The sequence below is a fragment of the Hetaerina americana genome, unplaced genomic scaffold (assembly GCF_022747635.1).
Source record: "Hetaerina americana unplaced genomic scaffold, ioHetAmer1.1.p SCAF_15, whole genome shotgun sequence".
Taxonomy (NCBI): Eukaryota; Metazoa; Arthropoda; class Insecta; order Odonata; family Calopterygidae; genus Hetaerina; species Hetaerina americana.
In genome coordinates this window covers 7,319,713-7,342,521 of record NW_027286625.1, presented here as the reverse complement: position 1 = coordinate 7,342,521, position 22,809 = coordinate 7,319,713, and the positions used below count along the sequence as shown (strand labels likewise).

The 22,809-nt window shown below is 37.1% G+C and overlaps 1 protein-coding gene across 5 annotated transcripts in view; it reads right to left on the bottom strand.

Annotated features, from left to right (window-relative positions):
• The window catches only part of LOC139686782 (inter-alpha-trypsin inhibitor heavy chain H4-like), a 67,795-nt gene that overhangs the window by 18,224 nt on the left and 26,762 nt on the right, over positions 1-22,809 (bottom strand). For all 5 annotated transcript variants that reach the window (XM_071583824.1, XM_071583825.1, XM_071583826.1 and 2 more), the window contains exons 3-10: positions 12,763-12,950; positions 11,570-11,680; positions 10,454-10,595; positions 8,629-8,737; positions 6,550-6,749; positions 2,344-2,562; positions 2,123-2,234; positions 258-472 (exon numbers count right to left, since the gene is read on the bottom strand). In XM_071583824.1, the coding sequence (XP_071439925.1) occupies positions 258-472; positions 2,123-2,234; positions 2,344-2,562; positions 6,550-6,749; positions 8,629-8,737; positions 10,454-10,595; positions 11,570-11,680; positions 12,763-12,950 (1,296 nt within the window). The remainder of the gene's footprint in view (positions 1-257; positions 473-2,122; positions 2,235-2,343; positions 2,563-6,549; positions 6,750-8,628; positions 8,738-10,453; positions 10,596-11,569; positions 11,681-12,762; positions 12,951-22,809) is intronic.

Genomic DNA, 22,809 nt, shown 5'->3' with positions numbered 1-22,809 from the left:
AAAAATGAGAATAAAAAGTTAAATGAAAAACTTAGCTTAAACCCCTAAGAATAATGATCTAAGGGATCAGTTTCTTTAATTGTTATGTGATTCAATATATTATTAGATTTTTTGAGATTTTAGATTTATTTAAGTGTTCTTTGCTGCACAGAGTCTTAACTTGACAATATTTGAACTTGTTTACAGTGCAATATAATTATGATTGATTATTTATTTATCAATGTAATAATAATAATGTAATGCCATAACTGTCTTACCCTGGCTTCTGTATTCATTGCCCTTGTACCAGCAAGGATTTTAGAAAGTCTTGTCTCGCCAGTAGTGGGTTCTCCATCTGTGAGGAAAATGACTAGAGGTTGTGGCAGAGGTGAACTGTTGCTCTGCTCCTCAATTGTTCTACGGAATGGATCTCCACTTAATCCACGTGCTGCAATTTGAATGCCTAAACGCAGTGCCGCAGCAATATTGGTTCCTGGGAGATGAGAGTACACCATTATCAAAATTTTGGCTGATAATAATAATTGCTTGTTTAAATAAAACAGTTTCTGGTGTGACTTGGTGGAAAATCTTCACATTGAAATTGAAAATTAAACAACTTGGCTTTTCTACAGAGAATTTTTTTTACTTTTTACCTTTATTTTAATTACAAAGATTAAAAAAAAGAATAAAAAATTTTCTCTGTGGAAAAATCAAGTTGTTTAATTTTCAATTTCAATTGCTTGTTTGTCTGCAGATTACAACATGCAATACAGAACACATCAAAATTAGAAGTTTAAAAACAGCATTAAACAAGTGAACAGATTACAACCAACACCAAATATACACAAATAATTGAAATTATCACCTTCAGAAAACTCCTGGATGGAATAGAAAATGCAGTCCTGTAAGAACTTCCTGAGTTTGATTTATAAAAGCATCATCTTGTGTGGCTTTGACAATACTACTAAATTCCAAATCTGACAAAAATGAGAAAATCCTATTCAGATTCACAGTTATTTTTTAACATTTGGAACAGATTGGGAGGGTTGCCCAACATGAGTAACAGCAAAAAATGCAGTTATTAAACAGATTAAAAATACAATTACAACTATCAATGCATCACATCATCGAAGAAAGAAGAGGAATGCCAAATTGCTGCTAATTGATGCTGACGGAATCCTTGATGCAGTTAGATAACACTTTTAAGATACAATTTTTTTCCATTTAGCAATGCAATCATAGTGAAGAGGAAGAGAAGCTTCTGGCATAATCAGGTGGAATGTAAACATAATGAATAACAATGATTTCCATAAATGAGACTGCTTGTAGTTGGAGTAGATGATGACAAAGTTTTTACCCAATGAAAAATTGCATTTTTTTCAGTATTAAGTTTATTCAAATACTACCATATCATCCCTTAATCTTTTTATTGTTCAAATCAATTTGTAAATCATGGTTGTTGGCACACCTCTGCAGTACCATTTATCATCAAAGTAATTTGGAGAGTGTTGTAAGTGGGACACATATGAATGATGTTCTGTTATGTAGCAAGACTAGCTATGAGCTGGTATTCTTTCAACAATTTCATTGTGTTTGATTGTTGATGGGATTGGTGGGCTAATTATATGCAAGCCACATTCTTTGCCAAATGAGGACCTGTCCTGGTGAATGTATATATTCTACATGCTACAAGTAGAAATCAAGTTTTATGAGCAGTATCTTATCTCATTTGTTATTTTCTTGCACATACCCTCCTGAGAACTTCAATGGCCCATGTATCTCTCATCAAAAAATGTTTGTCACCTTAATGGACCTATATATTTTTAACATGATCCTGAGGCACTCAACATATTTGAAGTAAACTACTGAATTATTCATATCTGAAGTTTCCACAAAGAATTATCCACTAAAATATCAAAGTAAACATCCTAGTGGGGTTTTACTACGGATGTTAGAAATCATAAAATAGAGCATTTTCAGTGTAGTATTCACATATACTGTACAATCTATTTTTTTCATAAATATTGAAAATATATCTGCAATATAAGCCTCCACATAATCCTATATAATTATGTTAGACAAGCTTAAATCCATAAGAAGAGGAGTATTCAAAACCCTGCAAATAACTGAGAAATAAACTCACCTCCATAAGCTTCCATAGTTTTGATGTATTTTTTGGCCTTTTCGATATTTTGTGATGTAACCAGATGTATTCCTTGGCTGGTTTCTGACTCTCTTGTCAAAGGAGACCATTCCTGAAAAAATTGCAAAAATTGTATATTCAGTTAAAATATTCACCACTTCAGAGGTACAATGATATTTAAATCCATGGTATTACATATATTTAAATGCATGTCTGCTAACCTGCACAGCATCACTAAATTGAACAATGCTGAAGTAATCTCCTTTGTCATTTAAGGAATCGAGAATGAGTGCCATAGCTTCTTGGAGCTGCTGAATTTTTCGTCCCCACATTGATCCAGAAGTATCGAGGACAAAGATGACATGCTTATGACGTTTCCTTGATTCTTCAACACTGTCTTCTGTTGGTGCAAAGAAATGGACAAAGTAGCCATCTCGTAGCTGAAAATAGAAAAAAATTCATCACTGCTGGCAATACACTGCTTCTATGCCTTCGAAATTATGAAAAAAATAGTGTAAAAATAATTTTAGTAGGAATAATTCAGTAAAGATTTTGCAGTCCAAAGATTCACATGCTCCAAATATTTCAATAGCAATACAATGGTATCATCTTACTCAATGCTCATTCCTAATCATTCAAATGCACCTAGCTGATTAATATCCAAAACCTCATACTTTTAATTTATTTATTTTGGTCCATTAAATTATATTTTAACTGATTAATCTTAAGCACCTCAAAGATAGATTACATTAATGCAAAATAATTAATTATTATGCTGAAATAAGGTAATCATCATTGCTTTATGAAGTAATTTTCTGTATGAAAACTATTCTTCGATGTTTTCCTCAATTGCCTACATTTACATATTGCCTAAGATGCCATACTTTTGTGTTAGAATAGTGGTTCTTGACTCTCATTTCCTGAAATGTTTAACCTTCTACTAAATGGATATGTTGTCAGATCATGGGGATCATTTAAAAAAATCTTTTCAGTAATTTTTCTAGTGAGCACTTTATTTTTGGCTTTCCCAATTAATGTTTCTTAATATTTAACGTGTGAAGTCATGAATATTAATGAAGCATCTATTTAGAAAAGATGAGGGATTGTGGATAACATGCTCTATAATATTTCTGTATGTTCATTCAATGCTTCATACAATAAATTACCCATTTCTTATGTTTTAATGCATTGGTGGACAGTAAAATGATAAACTCACCATCATTGACAAGGTACTTTTGTATAGGTTCTTTTTTATACAAACTAGATAGATTGGCTTGAAGTGCTGCACACATCATGCTAACCATGAGTAGAACCAACTTTGAAATAACTCCATACTACACTCACTATGACCATGGAAATAGTTTCATTAGTCATTCAAGCACACCATGTAGGAACTAAATAGGTATATAACATAATATATAAATATTTCTGACAATATTTGACATTTTTAACTTTTAGTATACATTGTTGAACAATGATCCAGACAATATTTGGTGATTTGAGTAAGATCCTAAAAACTATGCTAATTAAACTTGTGGAAGCTATTGTATGTATAAGATGATTTTGGAAGGAATATGTGTTTGCTGATGATCAAGCTTTAGCTTGCCAGTCAGCCATAGGTTGACAAACATTGTTGAGTGCATTGGAAAGCCAGTGCGACAAATATAGAATGTGAATAAATATGAACAAAAAGGTTATGCAGTTTTTGAGAAAGGGGAAGGCTAAATTAAATATTAAAATAGCAGTTCATAAAATAGAGCAGGTGGAACAGTTTACCTATCTTGGAGGTGTTCTGGATCAAAATGATCAAAGTAGTAAGTACATGAGAAGAAGAATTGCATTCAGCAAAGAAGCTTTCACAAGAAGGAAGGAATTGATGATAGGGACATTGAATAAGGAGGTTAACTTTGATATAGAGCATAGCTTTGTATGATGTGGAAACATTGTCATTGAAGCAAGATGATATACACCGATTGAAGGCTTTTGAAGAGTGGATGTAGAGAAGGATGAATAAGATGAAGTGGATAGAAAGGAAAACCGACTGCTGACCCCGGTGGCGGTGGGGTAACGTCCTCGTCTGCCATTCCAAGGGTCACGGGTTCGATTCCCACCTGGGTGACTTTCCCTCCATCTAGGGCTTGGGTGTTTGTAAATGTGATCATTGTTATCTGTGTTAATAGTTCGATGAAAAGGCCAAAATGTGCTGTTTTCGGACTAATACTGAATAAATAAATAAATAAAACAAACAAGGAGGTGCTAGGCATGGTGGGATGAGAGAGAGAATTGTTTGGAGAAATCCAAAGGAAGCAGGGAAGATGGATGCAAAGCGTATTGATTGGCAATGTGATGCTGACGACTGTGATAGAGGGGAGAATGTAACGCAAATGAGGAAGGGGAAGGAATAGGATAGGCATGTTGGATGGAATGAAGAGAGGAAAGAAGCATATGGAGATGAAGACGAACTTACTGTACCCTCTGATGTCAGATTGTTTCTTGTTAGGAGAGGCATTTTGTTCGAGTTGTACAATTGTATAGACCATGTAAATACAAAACCTAAATTAACCAGTAAAATACTAATAATAATATACAGGCTATATTCAACTTGGATCAGCTTCAATTATATATCCTTGGACATAGGCAGAATTTTGGAATTCGAATTTCCCCCCCCCTTAGTTTTAGGCAACAAGCTTTGACTATTAAGGGTCATTATTCAATTCTGGTGATTGGTATGCAATTACGCAGAATGATTTCCATTGACTGAGTGAGGCATTTATAGGTGCAGTAATAAAAATATTCTTTGTTGTCTTTTACAACAAAAATCATTTATGGATGCCCACACAATGTTTCTAAGGACTTTATACTGTCACTTTAAACAACATCTGCCCAACTAAGTGTTAGGAGGTAGCATTTAACGCCATTTTATGAAGCCAGGAATATAGATGCAGGATAAAATCTGAGTAAGAATAATTACAGAAATTGATGAACTGAATTCAATCCCCTAAATAATGATTTTTGGGAGCATAGTTTGCTCTGATTATCAGGCACTTAAAAATTGTTAAATATCGCACATGATCATGAACTAGAAGTACTGTGCCTCTCAATATCATCTTTAAATTATGTAGTTCAAATCAATTATTTTTTAATAAAGTACATTTAAGGGAAGTTAACAGAAACAAATATTTGCTCAGTAGGTTTGAAAAAATTACAATTGGCACATTGTGAATAATATTGACATTAGAAATATGCCTTTCAGAATACAGTGAAATCATGATTATCCATGCCAATGGATGCATGTGGAAGTATAGGTAACCAAAATATGTAAAACATATGGTCATGAGATACACGGATATATATTCAGAATCTCTTTTTTTCATTCCTTATTTGCATTTATTCACAATGTAAAATACACTGTCCTTATTATTCAGTCATTTTTATAAGGGTGTAATTATAGTTTTACAAGAACACAGTCCTATCATGAAATGAATAGCAGAACATATTTTCCTCAAAAATCAAACTAATCTCATAAACTGGAAAAAAAAGACCGGCAAAGAACTAATATTGACAACAGATTGCTGTTACAGATTCAAAGTCATTATATGATACTAATTTAAAAAATGCAAAGTTGATAGTAAATGATCCATTCATTGCATAGGAAAACTATGTATTTCTTTCCATAGAGGAGAATATATCAATTCTCAGGGCTAATGAATGCAAGGGAAACAATAATTGGAATAATTATTAATACTATTGGTTATCTACCAGTTAAGGCGGGTTTTGTATGGACACAAGCTACCAAACACTACAGTGGCAATTCCCTTGTCTATCTTAACAAAACACAACCCAACATCCTACTCTTGAAGCCCCTCTTCATCTCCATATACTTCCTTCCTCCATTCTGTCCACATCCTTATCCTATTCCTGCCCCTTCCTATTTTGCTCAAAATTCTCTCCTCTATCAAATTCTTCAATATTCCATCGCCAATCAAAATGCTTTGCATCCATCTTTCTTCACTTTAACTTGTAAAATTAAAAACTCTCAAGAAACCCCAGGTTTTGCAAACTTTTTCTAGAAGTATTTAGACATTTCAAAGCATTTAGTTATCTATACGACCATAGCTTTATGAAAATTTTAAGGTTTTAGGAAGAAAATAGCATGGTTAATCCAAAAAGATTGCTCATTCATTTATGTTACCTACCTGGATCTGATGAATGGTAAATTATTCTAAGATATCTTATGCATATTATAGTGAGTGAGTCTAAGTCCAGACCCAACTGAAGGTCACGTGAGTCAGTACCAAACAACCCTGCACTACCTTCATTCCCATAACTATTTTGTTTCAGAATTTATCACTGCAACATGACTTATTAACTTTTTATCGAATGGTTAAACTAAAAGCAAAAATATTGATACCGGGATATTAACTCACCAGAACATCTCCACTGGCAGAATGATGGTCCACATCATACTGCACTCTAAGGCGCTGTGTAGAGGACTCTTCTGAAATACTTTGTGGGACAGAGTTATTACTCTTGCTCATCTCAAGAAGTTTTTTCTGCTGGTCCAAAGATGGTGAATATGTTACTAGAGCACTTGTAGGTGTTGGCCTGGTGATTTTAACCAATTCTTCTACAAAAGAAAAAAATGGAAATGGATTATCAGTGCAGAAATACCTTAGTAAGCAAAGATAGGTTTCCAACAATATGATGAAAAATACATATTTACATAAATTTAGTTTTTCATTTGGGAGGATAACTATTTACTTAAAATAAAAAAATCTAGTAAAAAACACTGCTCTGAATGAGTGTATCTGACAGAAGGGCATTTATTGACAAAGCACAATTTTATGCTTGAATAAGTATACTATTGAGATTATCACAGAGTAATATCATTCTATATGAAGTGGAGTACCAACTACAGAGATGCTCATGGCCAGGAAAACTGTTTATTTGGTTGGTAATGAGATGGAAGAAGACGCTTGAAAACTTGAACCTCTATTTCTGATGCAGTGACCCTTCACCCAAAACCCATTAACACAGGGGTTTTCTGATTACATCAACAATATCTTTTTCATAGCACAATATGAAAAGCACAGTTAAGTGGGAACCAAAGTTTCACCACATGACAGATTCTCACAGGATACAGTCAGTGTTGCGATTCATCAAGAGGAAGAGTTATAAGTGATAAGATAATGAGAGTAATAAGATGTGGACTGTATGCCTGAAGATTGGTAAGAAATGGAGAATATAAGTGAGAGCCAAGGACCCAAAGAAAAATGATTATTTGGAAAATCTCCATCACAAGACTTATTGTTCTGATTTGTTCGTTATAATTTACAAGCTTTTAGTAAAGCAATACCGATGTCCATCTCAGGGCCTTGAACATGAGTAACTGGGTCTGCCACTTATGTTGATATTGCTTGAAATATAATGAGGTCATGAATATGTCGATACATTTGGTGCTAAGAAATATTCAAGAAAAGTTTTATGGGTCCATTTAACACTGAAAAAAATAAATGACTAAATGGCATATATCAAATAAAGTTTTTATCTACAATACAAATGAACTTGTTAACAGAGTAACATTTCAGAGGAAATGCTTGTTAATCATTCACATATGTTTATCTGATTCATCAGTTATAAAAGTACGAGGGTCATCCGGAAAGTAGTACCCGTTCGTGAAATAAAGACACAAAAGTAAATATTAACAAACATAAAAAATTTTATTTGAAAGAGGATACTTTAAACTACTTCTCAACATAATCTCCAAGCAAATTAAGGCATTTGTCATAACGTGTGACAAGTTTCTGTATTCCTGCTGCATAGTCCTTCGCCGCCAGCTCATTGAGATACGCGAGGGACCCATCTTGCACAAATTTTTGCATAATGCAGATGGTGTTTAACAATTTCATGAACAATTGTTCGAGAAACATTGGGAAAATGCTCACAGATGTCATCAATTGTGACGCGCCGATCGTTCCTCACGAATTCGTCAACTGAGCTCACCAGTTGGTCTGTAATGACAGACGGTCTCTCCGAACGCTCATCGTCGTGTGTGTTCCCCCTCCCCATGTTGAAGTTGCGACACCACCGCCGAACAGACGACTCGTCCATTACATTGTCTCCATACACCTCCTTTAATTGGCGATGAATATCACATGGGCGAACGTTTCTTGCATTGAGGAATTTAATCACTGCCCTCACTTCACAACTGGCGGCGTTCTCAATTTTTTTAAACATTGTAAACAATCACAGAAACAACACAGGCAATGCTAGCGTCACGCAACTTGGCTCAGAGAAGGCAGACAAGCCACTGAAGCTATCTGACCTCGTCCAGCGGCTACTCGCGTCGTCAGCACTTCATGCGGCACGAACGGGTACTACTTTCCGGATGACCCTCGTAGATAGTTCACTGTATATACATCTTTTCCATTTGTATGACAATTGCAATGAATGAAATGAAAACCCATATGAAATTCAAAAGAAAATTTGTGAAATTTTTGTCTTACCTGATGGAACATTATCAATGTCATTATTTCCAGCAGGCTCAGGTACTTTGACAGTTGTGATATTCTGACGTTCTTCAATTGCAACTTCCACTTTCATATCACGAATTAACTGCAGAGACAAAATATTTTAAAATATATAAATAACACATTAAATTTTCCACGGAGCCAGTATAAAAGATTTCATATCGATACTGTCTGTTATTCTTTTGTTACTTCTAAAGGTAAACATCCTTTGCCAGTGATACAAAATCAGTATCGAAAATATGCACTCATCAGAAATTGTCCATATATTCATACCTTAAATACTCTAAATTTTGCAAATATAAGCATTTTATAAAACAGTGGAACCTCGTACAACGAGCATAATTCATTCCAATCTTTCTGGCATAGCAAAACACTTGTTGAATGAAAATTCCGCAAATAATTAATGTAAAATATGATAATGTATTCCATGCCAAAAAAATTAAATTATGCACAAAGTTTATTCAAAGAAAATTATGTATACATTGTTTAGGTTCATGGATCACCTCCACATTTTCTTCTATCGCAGAATGAAGCAACCAGGAATGCGCAAACTTGATTAGTAAAAGCAAAAAGGAATCTAAATAAATTGTTAATTATTTATAATACGTGCCTAATACCTTTTTACTAGAAGCTGTATAGAAGCATTTTTGTTTGCTGACCCTTCCAAATTTTGTAAAAATGCGATTCAAAATGATTCTTGACTAAATTTCTGGTGCGCATCACCACTGCCTTATCAGGGTGATTCCTTGTACACATGGTGCATGTCAGTTTCCCATAACCTCCACATCTCTGTTAGCCATCTGTTTTGGACTTAAAAAACCTTGAAGGGTCATGGAATTTCTGAATGGTAAACAAGCTGGGGTTTGATTTTCAAATTGCCACACATGGCTACTCTTAAATACTTTTACTTCTTCAACCGATAACTCTCCTCGCATCTTCTGATGAAGTCGGCAAAAACCAATTTCCCCTTCTCACAAATGATATTCTTGTTCATAGTGTTGCATAGCAATTGCTTTCTTTTATCCATAATGAAAAGAGCCTTTAAAAATTTGAGAATAAATTACATGCCCATTCTTGTCACTCTCTTTGAAGCATCTATCCACTTAATTTTGTCTTTGACCTTGACGAAAATGCAAATCATTTATGTCGGCTGATTTTTGATGTGCATACTAGATCAGCCATGCTCACACCTTATTCCTGATCTGCGATGCCTTAACTTTCCATTTCAATCGTTATTTTTATTCTTTTATGGCTTTCTTCTCACTTCAGATTTTTCTTTGGGGTGATTTTTATAATCGTGCACACAATATTTTTTAACTTTGCTCCAAAGAATCCATAATAGCCCTGAACACAAGTTTGGAAAAATATGTGATCACTTGTGACACTTGGATGCTAGCGGAATGAGGGCTAAAGATAATCTAAAGTAGCAGGCACACAATCATTTGGGGAATTTCCCTCTCCTTGCCACTAGTTATACAAAAAGTAACTCTTTAAGCAAGTCATTTTCAGGGTCAACCATTTTGCTTTTCATGCAAATTACTTGGTATGCAAGGTGCTTGTTCCACTCTATTAAATTATGAGGATGTTAGTTACTTTATCTGATATAGAACAATATAGTATGCCAGAACTATGAAAGTCTCTGCCTTGTCTCAATTAATTAACACATAAATGAAAATTTTTCACGTAGTTACTGTTAATAATGTGAAGTATTCATACGCGATGATGCATACCTAGGGTTTTATGGAATTATTTTTCATGCCTATAAATATGGTGGATGTACGCTATAAATGGATTAACATACCTTATCACTACTGATGAGGTGAATAATATGATCATAAAGGCCAAGACGTCGTGTAAGCAGCTCCTCATAAGTTAAGTTAAAAGTCATTTTGGTTTGAGGCTCAACATTCACAGACACAGCAAACAAGTTTGAGTCTCTGGCACTAAAAAGAAAAAATTTATACACCTATTTGGAGTACATATCAAATGCTTGTGGGGAAAAGTATGCATATATTGTTGATTATTTTGTTTTAAAATATATTCAATAATATATATTGACCCTTTGAGTACCATGTGCAATAGCTTGTTTGCAAAAACTGCCAGGCTATTTTAAAGAGAAATGTAGAATTTAAGGAAAATGCCCGTAAAAAAATTATTATTTATAATAATTTGCTGGAAGTGAATAATATTTATACAATTAGGTCCAAAAGAAGAGAAGAAAGCATAAAATAAGAATTATTTAATTGCTATTTATATTCACAACCATTGAGGAAAGAGCCACCTTGAGTGACGCTGGCTTTTTTGCAAATATTTTCAGAGTCACTCACAGAGACTTTAGAACTTGAAGTGCTTAAATAAAGGAGTGGAATGGGAGACTGACTCTGGATCATACTTACTTTTAGAAATTAAAATATTGTTAAGCTCTCAAAAATGTATTTCCATAATAATTAAGAATAGTACAGTCAATCTTTGCACTTAATTTGACATACTAACCATATATTAAGCATTTGTGTCATTGATAAGGTTCTTGAAAGTGGCATATGGTGTTGAAGCAAAGGTCACTGCATTAAATTAAAACTGGCTTGTGTAATCCTTTTATCATAATGGAAATGAAATGTTTTCACTAAGTAACACCCATGACCCTATTCTACATTAACTATACCCTTCTACTACATTGAAACAATTTTAATTTGAAAATGTTCAATATTTAATCATTCGTTGGTAAGATCTATGAAATATATTCCACATTAGAAATTTCAATAGAGTTTGGTGACACAGAAAAGCATAACTAACTCGCTGAAGTCATGAGGCACATGGACACAGTTCCTTTTAACCTTCATGATAACATAATTAGAAAATGCCCTCATCATTGAAATAGGATATAAAATTTTATTTTTAAATGGGAAAGTGTTCTCACCTGACGGCCACCTGAGCAGCCGTGTGCCCTTGCTCAACTGCTGCCTGGTACACTTTATTGGCTTCTTCCTTCTCCTTCACGTATGCTTTGTACACTTTTTCTCTTACCTCTCTAGAATGAAAGGGAAATTTATTTAGAGCCACTATTGGCATTGTGACACAGTTCATTCAACATAAGTAAATTTAAATCAATGCCTAATCTTGTCTGGAAACTCAAAGAATAGCATATATTCTTAATAAAATTAGGTTGATTCCATGAATAAAATATGTCATTCCCAAAGAGTCCAATCATTAAGAATTAAACATCTTATAAATAAAATATGAGCCCTTTATGGTAAATTTTAATTAAATGCTCAAACACTCTTATCTTTCATTTAATATTCTGTTTATTTTCCTTAATAAATTATGAATAAGAAATTCAACTGATATTTACAATATTCAAATAATTTCACAAATACAGCACTTAACATCACAATGAATTGACATGCCCACCACAATTATACAAAAATGAGAAGAATAGATGCAACAGGTTTAATAAAAATGTTTCAGTGGTCAATACTCATCTGTGTGAAAGAGGTGACCACTGGGATGAGTAGGGAAGGATAAGAGGAGAGGAGATAGGATTTAGAGTGAGGTGAGAGGGTTAATAGATGAACTATTGGTGCGGGTGCTGGAGAGAAATGTTATTAATGAGAAATTAATAACATAATTACACACATATACACCAATTAAAAAAAACCCAATTATTCATTAACAGGCAACATTAATTCACAGGAGGTTTTGGGAGTTACAAATATTATTTTTCTTATGTTAAACTGAATCAAAACAAAAGAACTAATAGATATGTTCATTCCATACCCTTAAATTTTCTACACTATATTTTTTTTATAGATGTAATCTATGAATTCATCTATCAGAAATAATGTAACCCTTGGAATCTTGGGAATGAAGGTAATATTTATTTAATAGAAAATCATTATTGACTTAAAATTTTTTTTTCATATCAAACTAAATAAGTTATATATATGTTTTAAACATCCACCACAATGCATGCTTATGCCTGAGGATTTTGATTAATGCACCGAGTAATTTGTGCGATAGCATGAGCCGGAATATGTTCATACCATTAAACCTAAAAATTTGAACAGGTCAGTGCATGCAGATCCTTTCAATAGCTCATTTATCATTACTTACATTAGGAAACCGGAGATAAAGGCTTTTTCTGGAAGGACGAACTGAAATGTTATTTCTGCTGCTTTGGCTCCCCTGTTCACAACTCGACTTGTGACAACTGTGGTGGCATAACGGAACTTCACATCTGAATGAACGTGCAAACTGTACACTTCAGGACCCTCTGCATCCTTGGACACTGGCTCAGGGACCTGCTTAGGAAATGTAAGTTTCAAACAATTTACTCTCATAATCTAGTAATAAAATTGAAAGAGAGAAAATGGATAAATTGTGATAAGAATCATTTCTACCGTATCTATGTTGCTTGAATTATGACATAAGAATGATATAATAAATACAGCAACATGGAAATTATGGAAATATTACATAGAAAATTAGTTTATTCATGTGGAGCATTGAAAAAACCAATGAATATAAATATGTTTTTCCCAGAAAATAATCATATAAAAGATGAATTTAATTTGGAGGCGAACACATTATTTACATCACCGTGAGGACAGATGCGCAAGGAAACCAATGAAAAAATTAGAAAGGTATACATTGTAAAAATTCTGAAGTTACTTCTTATTTAATTTTTTTATTTAATATATTCAGTTTTATAATTATTACATATTATTCTTTTACAAGTATCCTAAATAATATAGATTTTTCCTAAGGAGGCATGAAAAGGAGAACAGTATTATAAGATAACATTTGGTGTACCTCTGATACTCTTAAAGCAAATATTCGTCAAGCATTAATGGTGAAAAATTAAATAAATGGTTATTCAACATAGACATGTTCGCATCTGAGGACTTGAATACCACAAAGAATTGGTAGCTGTAGTAAGAAAGTGAAAAAAGTAATTAACTTTTACATATAAGTGGAATTAAGTCAATACTAGAGTTAATAATTCACTGGTGATGTTATTTTGTCTCATGCAAATCTCGTTCATGCACTGAGCACTAAAAACTCTTCAGGTGTGTATGAAATGTACAGGAGGCATACCTGTGCATCTCAAAGGTTTCACAGCATTCGTACAGTGATGTTATTCTCAAGAGTTTGTGACTAAAAGCTTGCAGAATGCAAAAACCCATTTCGTTTTACGCACACGCTGACTTTTTTTTATTGACATGAATAATGGCACTTGTTTTTGCCACAATAATGCTTTAGTGTTAAGTGGTGCGAAACGTGTGCACTTATGCATAATTCAACGGATTAAAGTCTGGCGGGGTGATGGCAGGGGTTAAGGAGTAGGTACGTAGGTTTGAATCAGTCTCCACCCTCCGCACTGAAAAGTAATTGCTTTCCACTCCCCTTCATGCAACCCTTGCCAGCGCCCTCCTCCCCTAGCTCCTTATTCCCACGTTTGATCCCCTCCCCCGACACGTAACACTGCCTCCCCCGCGGGAACCATAATTCTCTGCCGCCTCGAGCCTCCCACACCTTAAAAGAATATCCTATGCCGCCCCGCCCCCTCTCCTTACAAATCCATCTCCGTGGGGTGCGCACGGGTATTATTGCATTCATCCCCATCGTCCCAACCCCTTCCCCCCCCACACCAAGCAGACTCACCTCCCGTCCCACACCCCCGCCGCCCCCTCCTCTTGTCCCCTGGTCAGCGAAGGTCAACGATCCTCCTACCCTCCCCCCCAAGCACTTTTTCCGCGAGACCGGTTCTACAGGTATTCCCGGAGAAGCGGCGGTCCGTCGGGAGGAAGGGTTTTCTTTCGTTCCCCAACTCCCAACACCCTCGCCCGACCCCCTCTCAGCCTCCTCCACCCGGAACAGAGGGAGGCGCCGAGAGCCGTGAGTATCGCCACCCCTTCTCCCCCACCCCGCCTCCCATACCCGCCTCCGTGGGGTGCCGCGGGGCGTGCGTGAATGCCGTCGCATCCCCATTGCGATCATTGCCCCCTCTCGACTCCGCGCAATCTCAACCCTCTTCATGCACGTTCTTTCTCCCTCTCTCTCTCTTCCTTTCTCTCCTTAGCTCGCTCTTATCCCCCCATCAGATCTCCACACTCGGATCATCTCGCCTTCACCGCCACCCGAGGCTTGTAGGGTGAGGAGGCATGAGAGAAGGGGTTGTAACGAAGGGTTACGTCCGAAGTGGGACCCCCGGAGTGCCGTCTCCTCCTGCGCGCAGAGCTTATCCGTTTTCTCACTTCCAAAGTATTTTCCTGTCGTTTGTTCTCTTTATTTTTTTTCGAAGCCACAGCGTGGGGTCTTTTGTTAGTCTCGAGGTGGAATGGTTTTGGAAGGGTTTTAGGAGACGGACATCCTCGCCGAATCCGCCTCGTCGGTGTCGGTCCGTTTTAATTTATTCTCCCCCTTTGCCTCCGCCGCGTTTCCTACCGCGAGAGCCGTTCCGCCAAAGTTTTTTTGAACGATTTCGAAGTTTTCTTTTTCGTCGAGAATAGCGAGATTCTTTTTCTTCCGAACGGAGTCGTTGACCCCCCCGGTGGATGCACAGTTAGTCCGGGGCATTATCATAAAAGGTGCACACTTTCATGCGAAATTCCACTCATCCCGAGTGTTTATCAACCCGTCGTGTGCGAAATTTTACGGCTGTACCTCGTGAGTTGACTGAAGGTCAGTTAACTGAAACCAATTATAGTTGCCCAGAAATTTTTGTTGGGCCATGTTCAGCCGTATACCGACCGACAGGGTGTCTCGTTGAAACGCCGAGGAAAGTTGAGACACCCTAACATTATTTCGTTACGCTCCGCGGTCCGTGGAAAATTAGTTTTAAATTCGAAGTGGAGCTTGTCGTTGGAGGGGAAAATCACTCTACGGAGTGCACCTCGGAGTCATAAATAAAAGATAACCATTCGAGGGATGCTGGGAGAAAGGTGGTCCTCGCGACCACCAATGCGCATTCCATGTATTGAAACAAAGTCACTTCCCAAAGTCATCTAAACGCTAATGTATGAATGGCTTGCTTGTTTATCAAAAGCATACGAACCTGCATTTTGAGAAACATTCTTAGAGAGATGGGTGGAATTGTGGGGCTCAAACATTCTAAATTCTTTATCTATAGGGTAATTTATTCCTCTTATCCGATAAGTGGTTAAAATGTCGGAATTTTTTTCTGAAGTTTTGTCTCATGCATGGTGTTTATCTGCTCGTGTGCTGTAAATTCCTGGTATGGTTACATCCCCTGCCACACACCTTCCCGATGACTTGCAGAATACCATGCAGATGTAATGTGGGCTATTTCTTTTAAGGTGTACAAATTTGTTGCCGGTTGACTGGAAAAACGAATCACATAATTTGCCTGGTTAATATAAAAATATAATGGCATCCTTTCAGTGATATAAATTCTGGTGCCGAAATATTTCAAATGATAGTTCAGTGCGTAGAGCGTAGGAGTATTGACTGGAAGGACCGAGTTCAATTCTTGGAGACGCCTTTTGGTACGCTTGGCTTCATCCAAGCTGTGTGATTCTATGGGTGCCAGCTCTTCCAAGGAAACTATAGGCGGCACGGGGAGGGGAAATGTCTTTCCTAGAAAAGATAGATTAAAGGTGTCATTTTTTCCACGAACGATAGGGGATCATAATAACATTGTTCGACCGCAGTAGGGTCATGTACGGGTAAAATTATTCTGGCGTGTATTCACCCCCTGCCACACACCCTGGTGGTGGCTAGCAGGGTTAATATAAATAAAATAAAATAAAATAAAAACAATCCTGAATTACACTCCGTTGGGCTTAGTACTAGGTTAACTTTACCCTCACCAATCAAACCGACCTTCATGTTGATAACTGTGGTTGGTTTATTATTAAAATCATTATTATCAAGTTCTTCTCCTCGATCAGCAGCGTTATCTATATTTCATCCACGCCTTCCTCGAAAGCAATTTATTTGGCCTTTGAGATCGAGTTGGTCGTTGAGGAAAATTAAACGCTCCGGTAACCTCATTTAGACCGTCTCCGCGATCCCAGGCAGTGCACACATTTAGACTGATATGGTTTCACACTATGATTTTAATGATGACAGCACTTTGGTGGAAAACGAAAGTGCTTTATGCTCAGTATCGCCCCGGCTGTTGGAAAGAGGGAAACAACGTTTTCACACGGTTCCCCGAATAATTAAAAAAGAAAATATCGTGGGATTCCATCGCCGTGGAGCTCTCTCGTGACTACGAGGGAATTGAGGGGATGAGAAGGTTAACAACCGCCGAGAGAACAGTCTAGGTGAGTTAGCGTGGAAAAAATCTCACGAGCTGTCGATTACAGCTGATGCATGCTACTACACACTATCTCCTTTCTTACCCCCTTCATCTGGCCTCGAGCGGCTCTTCATAACTTAGAAAAGAGGTATCTTAGGTCTCAGAATACTCCGCAAACGATAAATGCATCCCCTGGACACTCTTTTTCGGACTATCCTCTGGACACTCTCCGACTGCGGGCGACGCTCATGCTTGAGGGAATCCACAGTTGGGTTGTACATGAAAGACTAAACACATAGTAATTCGTATTTCTCCCCATCGGCGAAAATAATATAGAACTTGATCGTGGTATCAACCAAAGATTAAATTTTTTGCACCCCGTGGACTCCAGTTTATTTCCTAAAATATTATTAACATGAGCATTAGATATCACATGACTCGATCATGAAAGAGCTTACGGGAAAAAGGCTCGGTTATATTAACGTCTCTTGAAAGATACCGAGATATGAGTTAAATTTGATACGAAGTAACGATAATACACGCATTTCCAAGGGAGGCATTACGTGTATTATTAATTATCAATGACACGGGGATTTTTCCAAGTTTGCAGATACAAAATTGATAGTCGATAAATTATTTGATCCGCAATAAACTTAAATTCGAGAAATACCATTAGATCCTGACACAATGCCGTTTATTCGTCGCAACGTCTACGTCTACGAAATGCTTGGCAGGGTCTGTGATATGAGCACTCCTACCAGCTGTAACCGCCAACAATTTGGGCCCGCAGTTTTTTTCATGCATTCCACCGACAACAGTGGATTAAAAAAAACTATGTGCAGATAGAACACGCAAATTCATAGTTTATGCTTTTATGTCCTTCACACTAATTATTACAAAGGCTTTATCTCCTAAAAGTGGACGACGGTGACTATTTATATTATTCCAAGAATATAATCAAATAAATATCGCATATGAATAAACAAACTGAAGTATGATAGCAAGAGGCGTAACTCCCAGCAAATTTGTTCTGGGAAATTATTTTGAAAATTTGTTCGATAATTTATTTGGAGGAACGTAAAAGTACACCGAATATGCACAATACAAAAAAAACGCAACCTATCCGAATAATTCAGCCATTGCCTACCTTTCCTACCGTCAAAGGACAGTATTCGGTAAGTACGGCTTTGCTACTCATAGTGTCCAATTGTGAATCAATCTCGGTGGGGCTTCAGGAACCACGATCCAGTGCACGCTAACTTACGAGAATGTGAATTGCTCACGCCGTGACTCTGACTTGCGCAATGCTTAACGAGAGTACAAAAAAGACTGGAATTAATTCAACGGGCAAATTGTCGAGCTCAGACGAGAGACTTCCGTCGCAGCTTTGGCCATTTGAATGGAATTGGAGCTTGATGCGACATGTTTAACCTCGGATTTTCTGGGCGTTTCTTTTATTTCCTCCTCCGTATGAGTCTTCGTTTACGTGTGTAGGACTAGGGTTGGAATCTAAGTAGAAGGCAAGTCGTTGACGAAATGAGTTTTTTTTTCGACGGCCAATTTTCCATTCGCACGTAATATGTCGTTTCCTAAGGCCCATTTTGTAATTCGCAATGGGAGCCGTCCAGGGATATTATTCCCAGTCCTCAATTGAGAGACCCAAGAAGATCATCAGTCACTATAAATCTGCACAAAGTCAAAAATGAATGCAGGAAAGAAGTTTGTGAAGCATTCAGTGGCACTTGGGTAATGGGAATTTGACTTGGGTAATGGAAAATTTAATATTCTAGTATATATACCGAAAAGAGTTTACATACTATGCATCCTCCGTTATGTGGTGATGTCCGATAGAATGCTCGGATCTTTGTCTCAAATGAAACTTTCTATTATGGAACGTAATGTCGTTCAGGGATTGTAGTTACATTCGATGTTTACAGGTTTAACATTGTGGAAATCCATTATCACTGAAATTAAAATACCAGTGTATTTTTACTTCAGGGATTGTGTAGCTTATTTTGAGTGTTTGACGAGAATAATATCGGATGAATATTGACCACAATAAAACCAAAGTACTGAGATTTTCTAGAAGTAATACAGCTAAGTTACGCAATAAATTAGGGTGAAATGAAATAGAACAGGCGGATTAGTTCCGGATTTGGACAGTATTTTGGATGAAGGTGGGCGTAGTGAGGGAGACAAGTAGAGAATATCATTGGAGAAAGAAGTACATATATGTGAGAAGCGAAGTGATGATAGGTAGGTACGCTAAGTAAAGAGAGGATTGACCAAAACTATTACGCAGCGTAGTATAAATGTCTAATTACTCTTAATAACATTGTATTATGGGCTAATTGGCCTTGAGGTCAATATAGCGTTCTATGCAAAGTATATTTTGTCGCAAAAAAATATTAATATATCTTTGTTTCGTTTATAGAAATATTTCGGGGACATCTTCTCCGTGTAAAATGTAACCCCTCGATTTCTCAAAATGTAAAATAAACACCTATTCTATTTTACTCGTGTACGCAGATATTTATCAATGACGCACCATGTGACCTGATGGGAATCAAAGACCGCCTCTCAGGGTCCAAAATCCTCAAATCCCTAAAGCGTAAATTTTTTATCATTATTGGATGCGTTGAAAATTTTTGAAATCCCCTCCAAAGTTCAAATATATCACTGTTTAAAATTAAATCACCCGATTATAAATATTAGGTAGGAGAGGAAAAAAGGGAGAGGGATTAAATTCCATCTCAATATGGTTACCATTCTAAAAGAGCAAGCTCAACGAGACAATAGCCACTTTTCCACTACTGCTGGTACACAGCGATTTTATTTTCGAAACGAAAAATTCCTTTGCCCTTTTAAGGACGGGTGAATCTCCTTCGTCCACAGGGTTGTGGGACTAATTATTAAGTCCTAACTCTCAGCGTCGGTCGCTTCCCCCACAATGCCACCACCCACCCTCCACCCTTACCTAATCCGACGGCGTATCTTACAATTACCCTATTATTCCCCACCACCCCCCCCCCCCCGAGGCCTTCCTTTAAGCCTCAGACCGAGAGAGGCCCGACTGCATGACGCAGCAACAACGCGTCGCAATCATTTTCTTTAGCGACGAATTTTTCGGGAGACGATTCTCTCTTGGAGAAGTTGATTCGACTTGGCGGTTGGAACTTCATTCAAGGTCGACTTGCTGAAGCCTGACTGACGAATTCACCAAAGGGATTGAAAAAAAATCCACGTTTATTGTACGAGCATTCCGAGTGAAGGAATGTCGTGGAATCATTGAGTCAGGTGAACGCTCGCCGCCGAGAGGATCACCTTCTTCTCTCGGGCCAAAAACCTTTCTTGTGAAAAGACACTTGGGAGAGTCTTCGTTTGAAGTGAGGGATGCGAAATGCCGAAATTTATTCAATGAAGGAGCGTTGCAAACCGTAAACCTCAGAAATACTAACGTTTTATGGTAACTATGCAAACTGCGAACATTATAACGCAGCTTGGTATTAGATGCACCCTCCTTATTCCCCCGATCTTGCAACCTGTCATTTTTTTCCTCAACTCAAGAGACACCTCAATGGCAATCATTACATCTCGGACGATGAAGTGAAGGCAGCTGTCAAGTCCTGGATTCGAGAAAAGTCTGAAGAGTTTTTCAGTGATTGAATGAATAAAACTTGTTACACGTTGGGAGAAATGTGTTAGCCTTAACGGCGACCAAGTTAAAAAATAAATATATGATTTTGTAACTTAAGAATTGTACTTCAATGTACTTTTTTCCCAATCTTGCTATTAGTTTTTGTTCGCGCTCTACAAGCATGTGTGCATTAATTTTCAGCTAACCCTCTTATTTTTCACACATTTGAGTATCCCATTCATTGCATATTTAATGACCGAAATAACAACAGTTTTCCACCAATCAAAGGATTATTTGCGATCAAGTTTGGGTGTACTGCATCATATTCAGGCGCAGTATGAGTATAATTGCCGGTTTCCAAGCACTTTTGTCCGAAAAATCTTTCAACTAGTGAAACATTGCAATTATTTCGCTCATTCCAAAAACCACAGTTATCAACCCAAAGGCATTCACACGTCAGAGTAAGGGGGACCAGTTCCTTGCACCGTTTATGGTTTCCCAGGAATATCTGGTGACCAAATAAAATTATACAGTTTTGCTGAAGCCTAAGGTGCCCAAGAGCGTCACCCGGAATCGAACCCTAGACCTTCATCAAGTAGCCTAATACTCAACCCACTGAACAAACACTTTCTCATTTCGGTCATTTACGTGTTCTAATTTCACTAAATCACGACTGATTTCACCCGCGAATTGCACACCCCCAGTCTCCGCATAGTGATACAGACGAAACTGCCCATTATACCAACTCTTAATCCTTATCTTCGGATATTTATGAAATTGATGACCGATACAGAGAATTGAAAAAAACGCATTGCCTTAATTTAAATCGCAGTGCAATTAATCGTAATGTGGTAATATCCATCGTGCATAATTTTTGGGTCGTCAATACCTCCAAAATTTACATGACCCCCGTCCAAATCAGATTCTCTGAATTTATCTCATTGTCACAGAAACAAAAAGCTAAGATTATAACCTTGAGGAGTGCGAACGACGGAAGGAGGACTGTAGTAGCGTTTACTCTCGCGGAAAATACTACCGAGTAAAATATTGCTTAATTCAGCGTAACTTACTCTGAACTATTTACGAAATTATGGCTGCATCAAAACGAGTAACTTTTAAGGAAATTTTAAATGCAGATAAAGCTGTATTATAAATTTTACTTTAATGAATTTGGGTACTTCATTTTGAGATGTTATCGAGTTTCAGTATTTAATGGTCAAGCTGTAGAAACACTTTAGTAATAAGGAGCCACAGTTTACTACAACTCTAGCACATTTATTTACAATTTTCAACGCCATAGAAATTCAATTTTCTCTCTCTCCTACGTCTATACTACTCATCTATGTATTTGAGTACCAATTTCCATCTGCATATATTATTACCCTGCAAGCCGTCACTGCAAGCGTGTGGCATGAGGCGAGAGGTTACCAGCCGTTTGAGTATTTGTTGATAAATGTGTCGTAAATTATGCTTCCAGCTGTTCAGGACTCGAAATGGTTCTTGAATGAAGGAAAAATGATTCTTTATATCGATTAGTTCCGCAGTCGATTTCCCTAGATTAATAATCTTTGCGCCAATTTCCCATATTTAGGTGAACGACGGTCTCACTTAAATATGTGTATGCACAAGCGTAGGAATATCGTGTATACGATGGATGAGAGACGCTGGGAGGCGACTATGGAAATTACCATTTTGCAACCTTCCTCATTCCAAGAACATGCTTAAGGATCCAACGAACAGAGAAACCTTTATCCCAGCTTCAGTCACTTAATTGCTAAATCGCCCAATGTCTCTTAACATTGAGCGGCTTTTGCTCGAGCTATTTCCGCCCTTGGGCCAGCTGAATTAAAATTTGCCGGAATGAAAACCAGCGGTTGTTTCAACTTCGTGAATGACATAAATGGACATTTTGACGCAAGGCTAATAATGCTGTGGATTCGTTACTTGTTAGTGTACCTTATTCGTGTTAGATATGTCGCATACTTTTCATTTCTTCTTAGTAGTGCCTTAGAATAGATTCAGCACGGCATGTTCATTTCACTTTTGGAAAAAACTGAACTATTAAATGCCAAGATGTCATATGCTGTGACGCAAATTGAATATCACAAAGGTTTAAAGTTTATCTTATTGGATGTATCGAGACGTGAGCATGCACCAATTTTGACTGTGATTACTTATGACGATGATGTCAATTGGTATGCACGTTTACTTGAGGAAAAAAGCATAACACACCCCTTTGATTTTCTCCAATATGCAA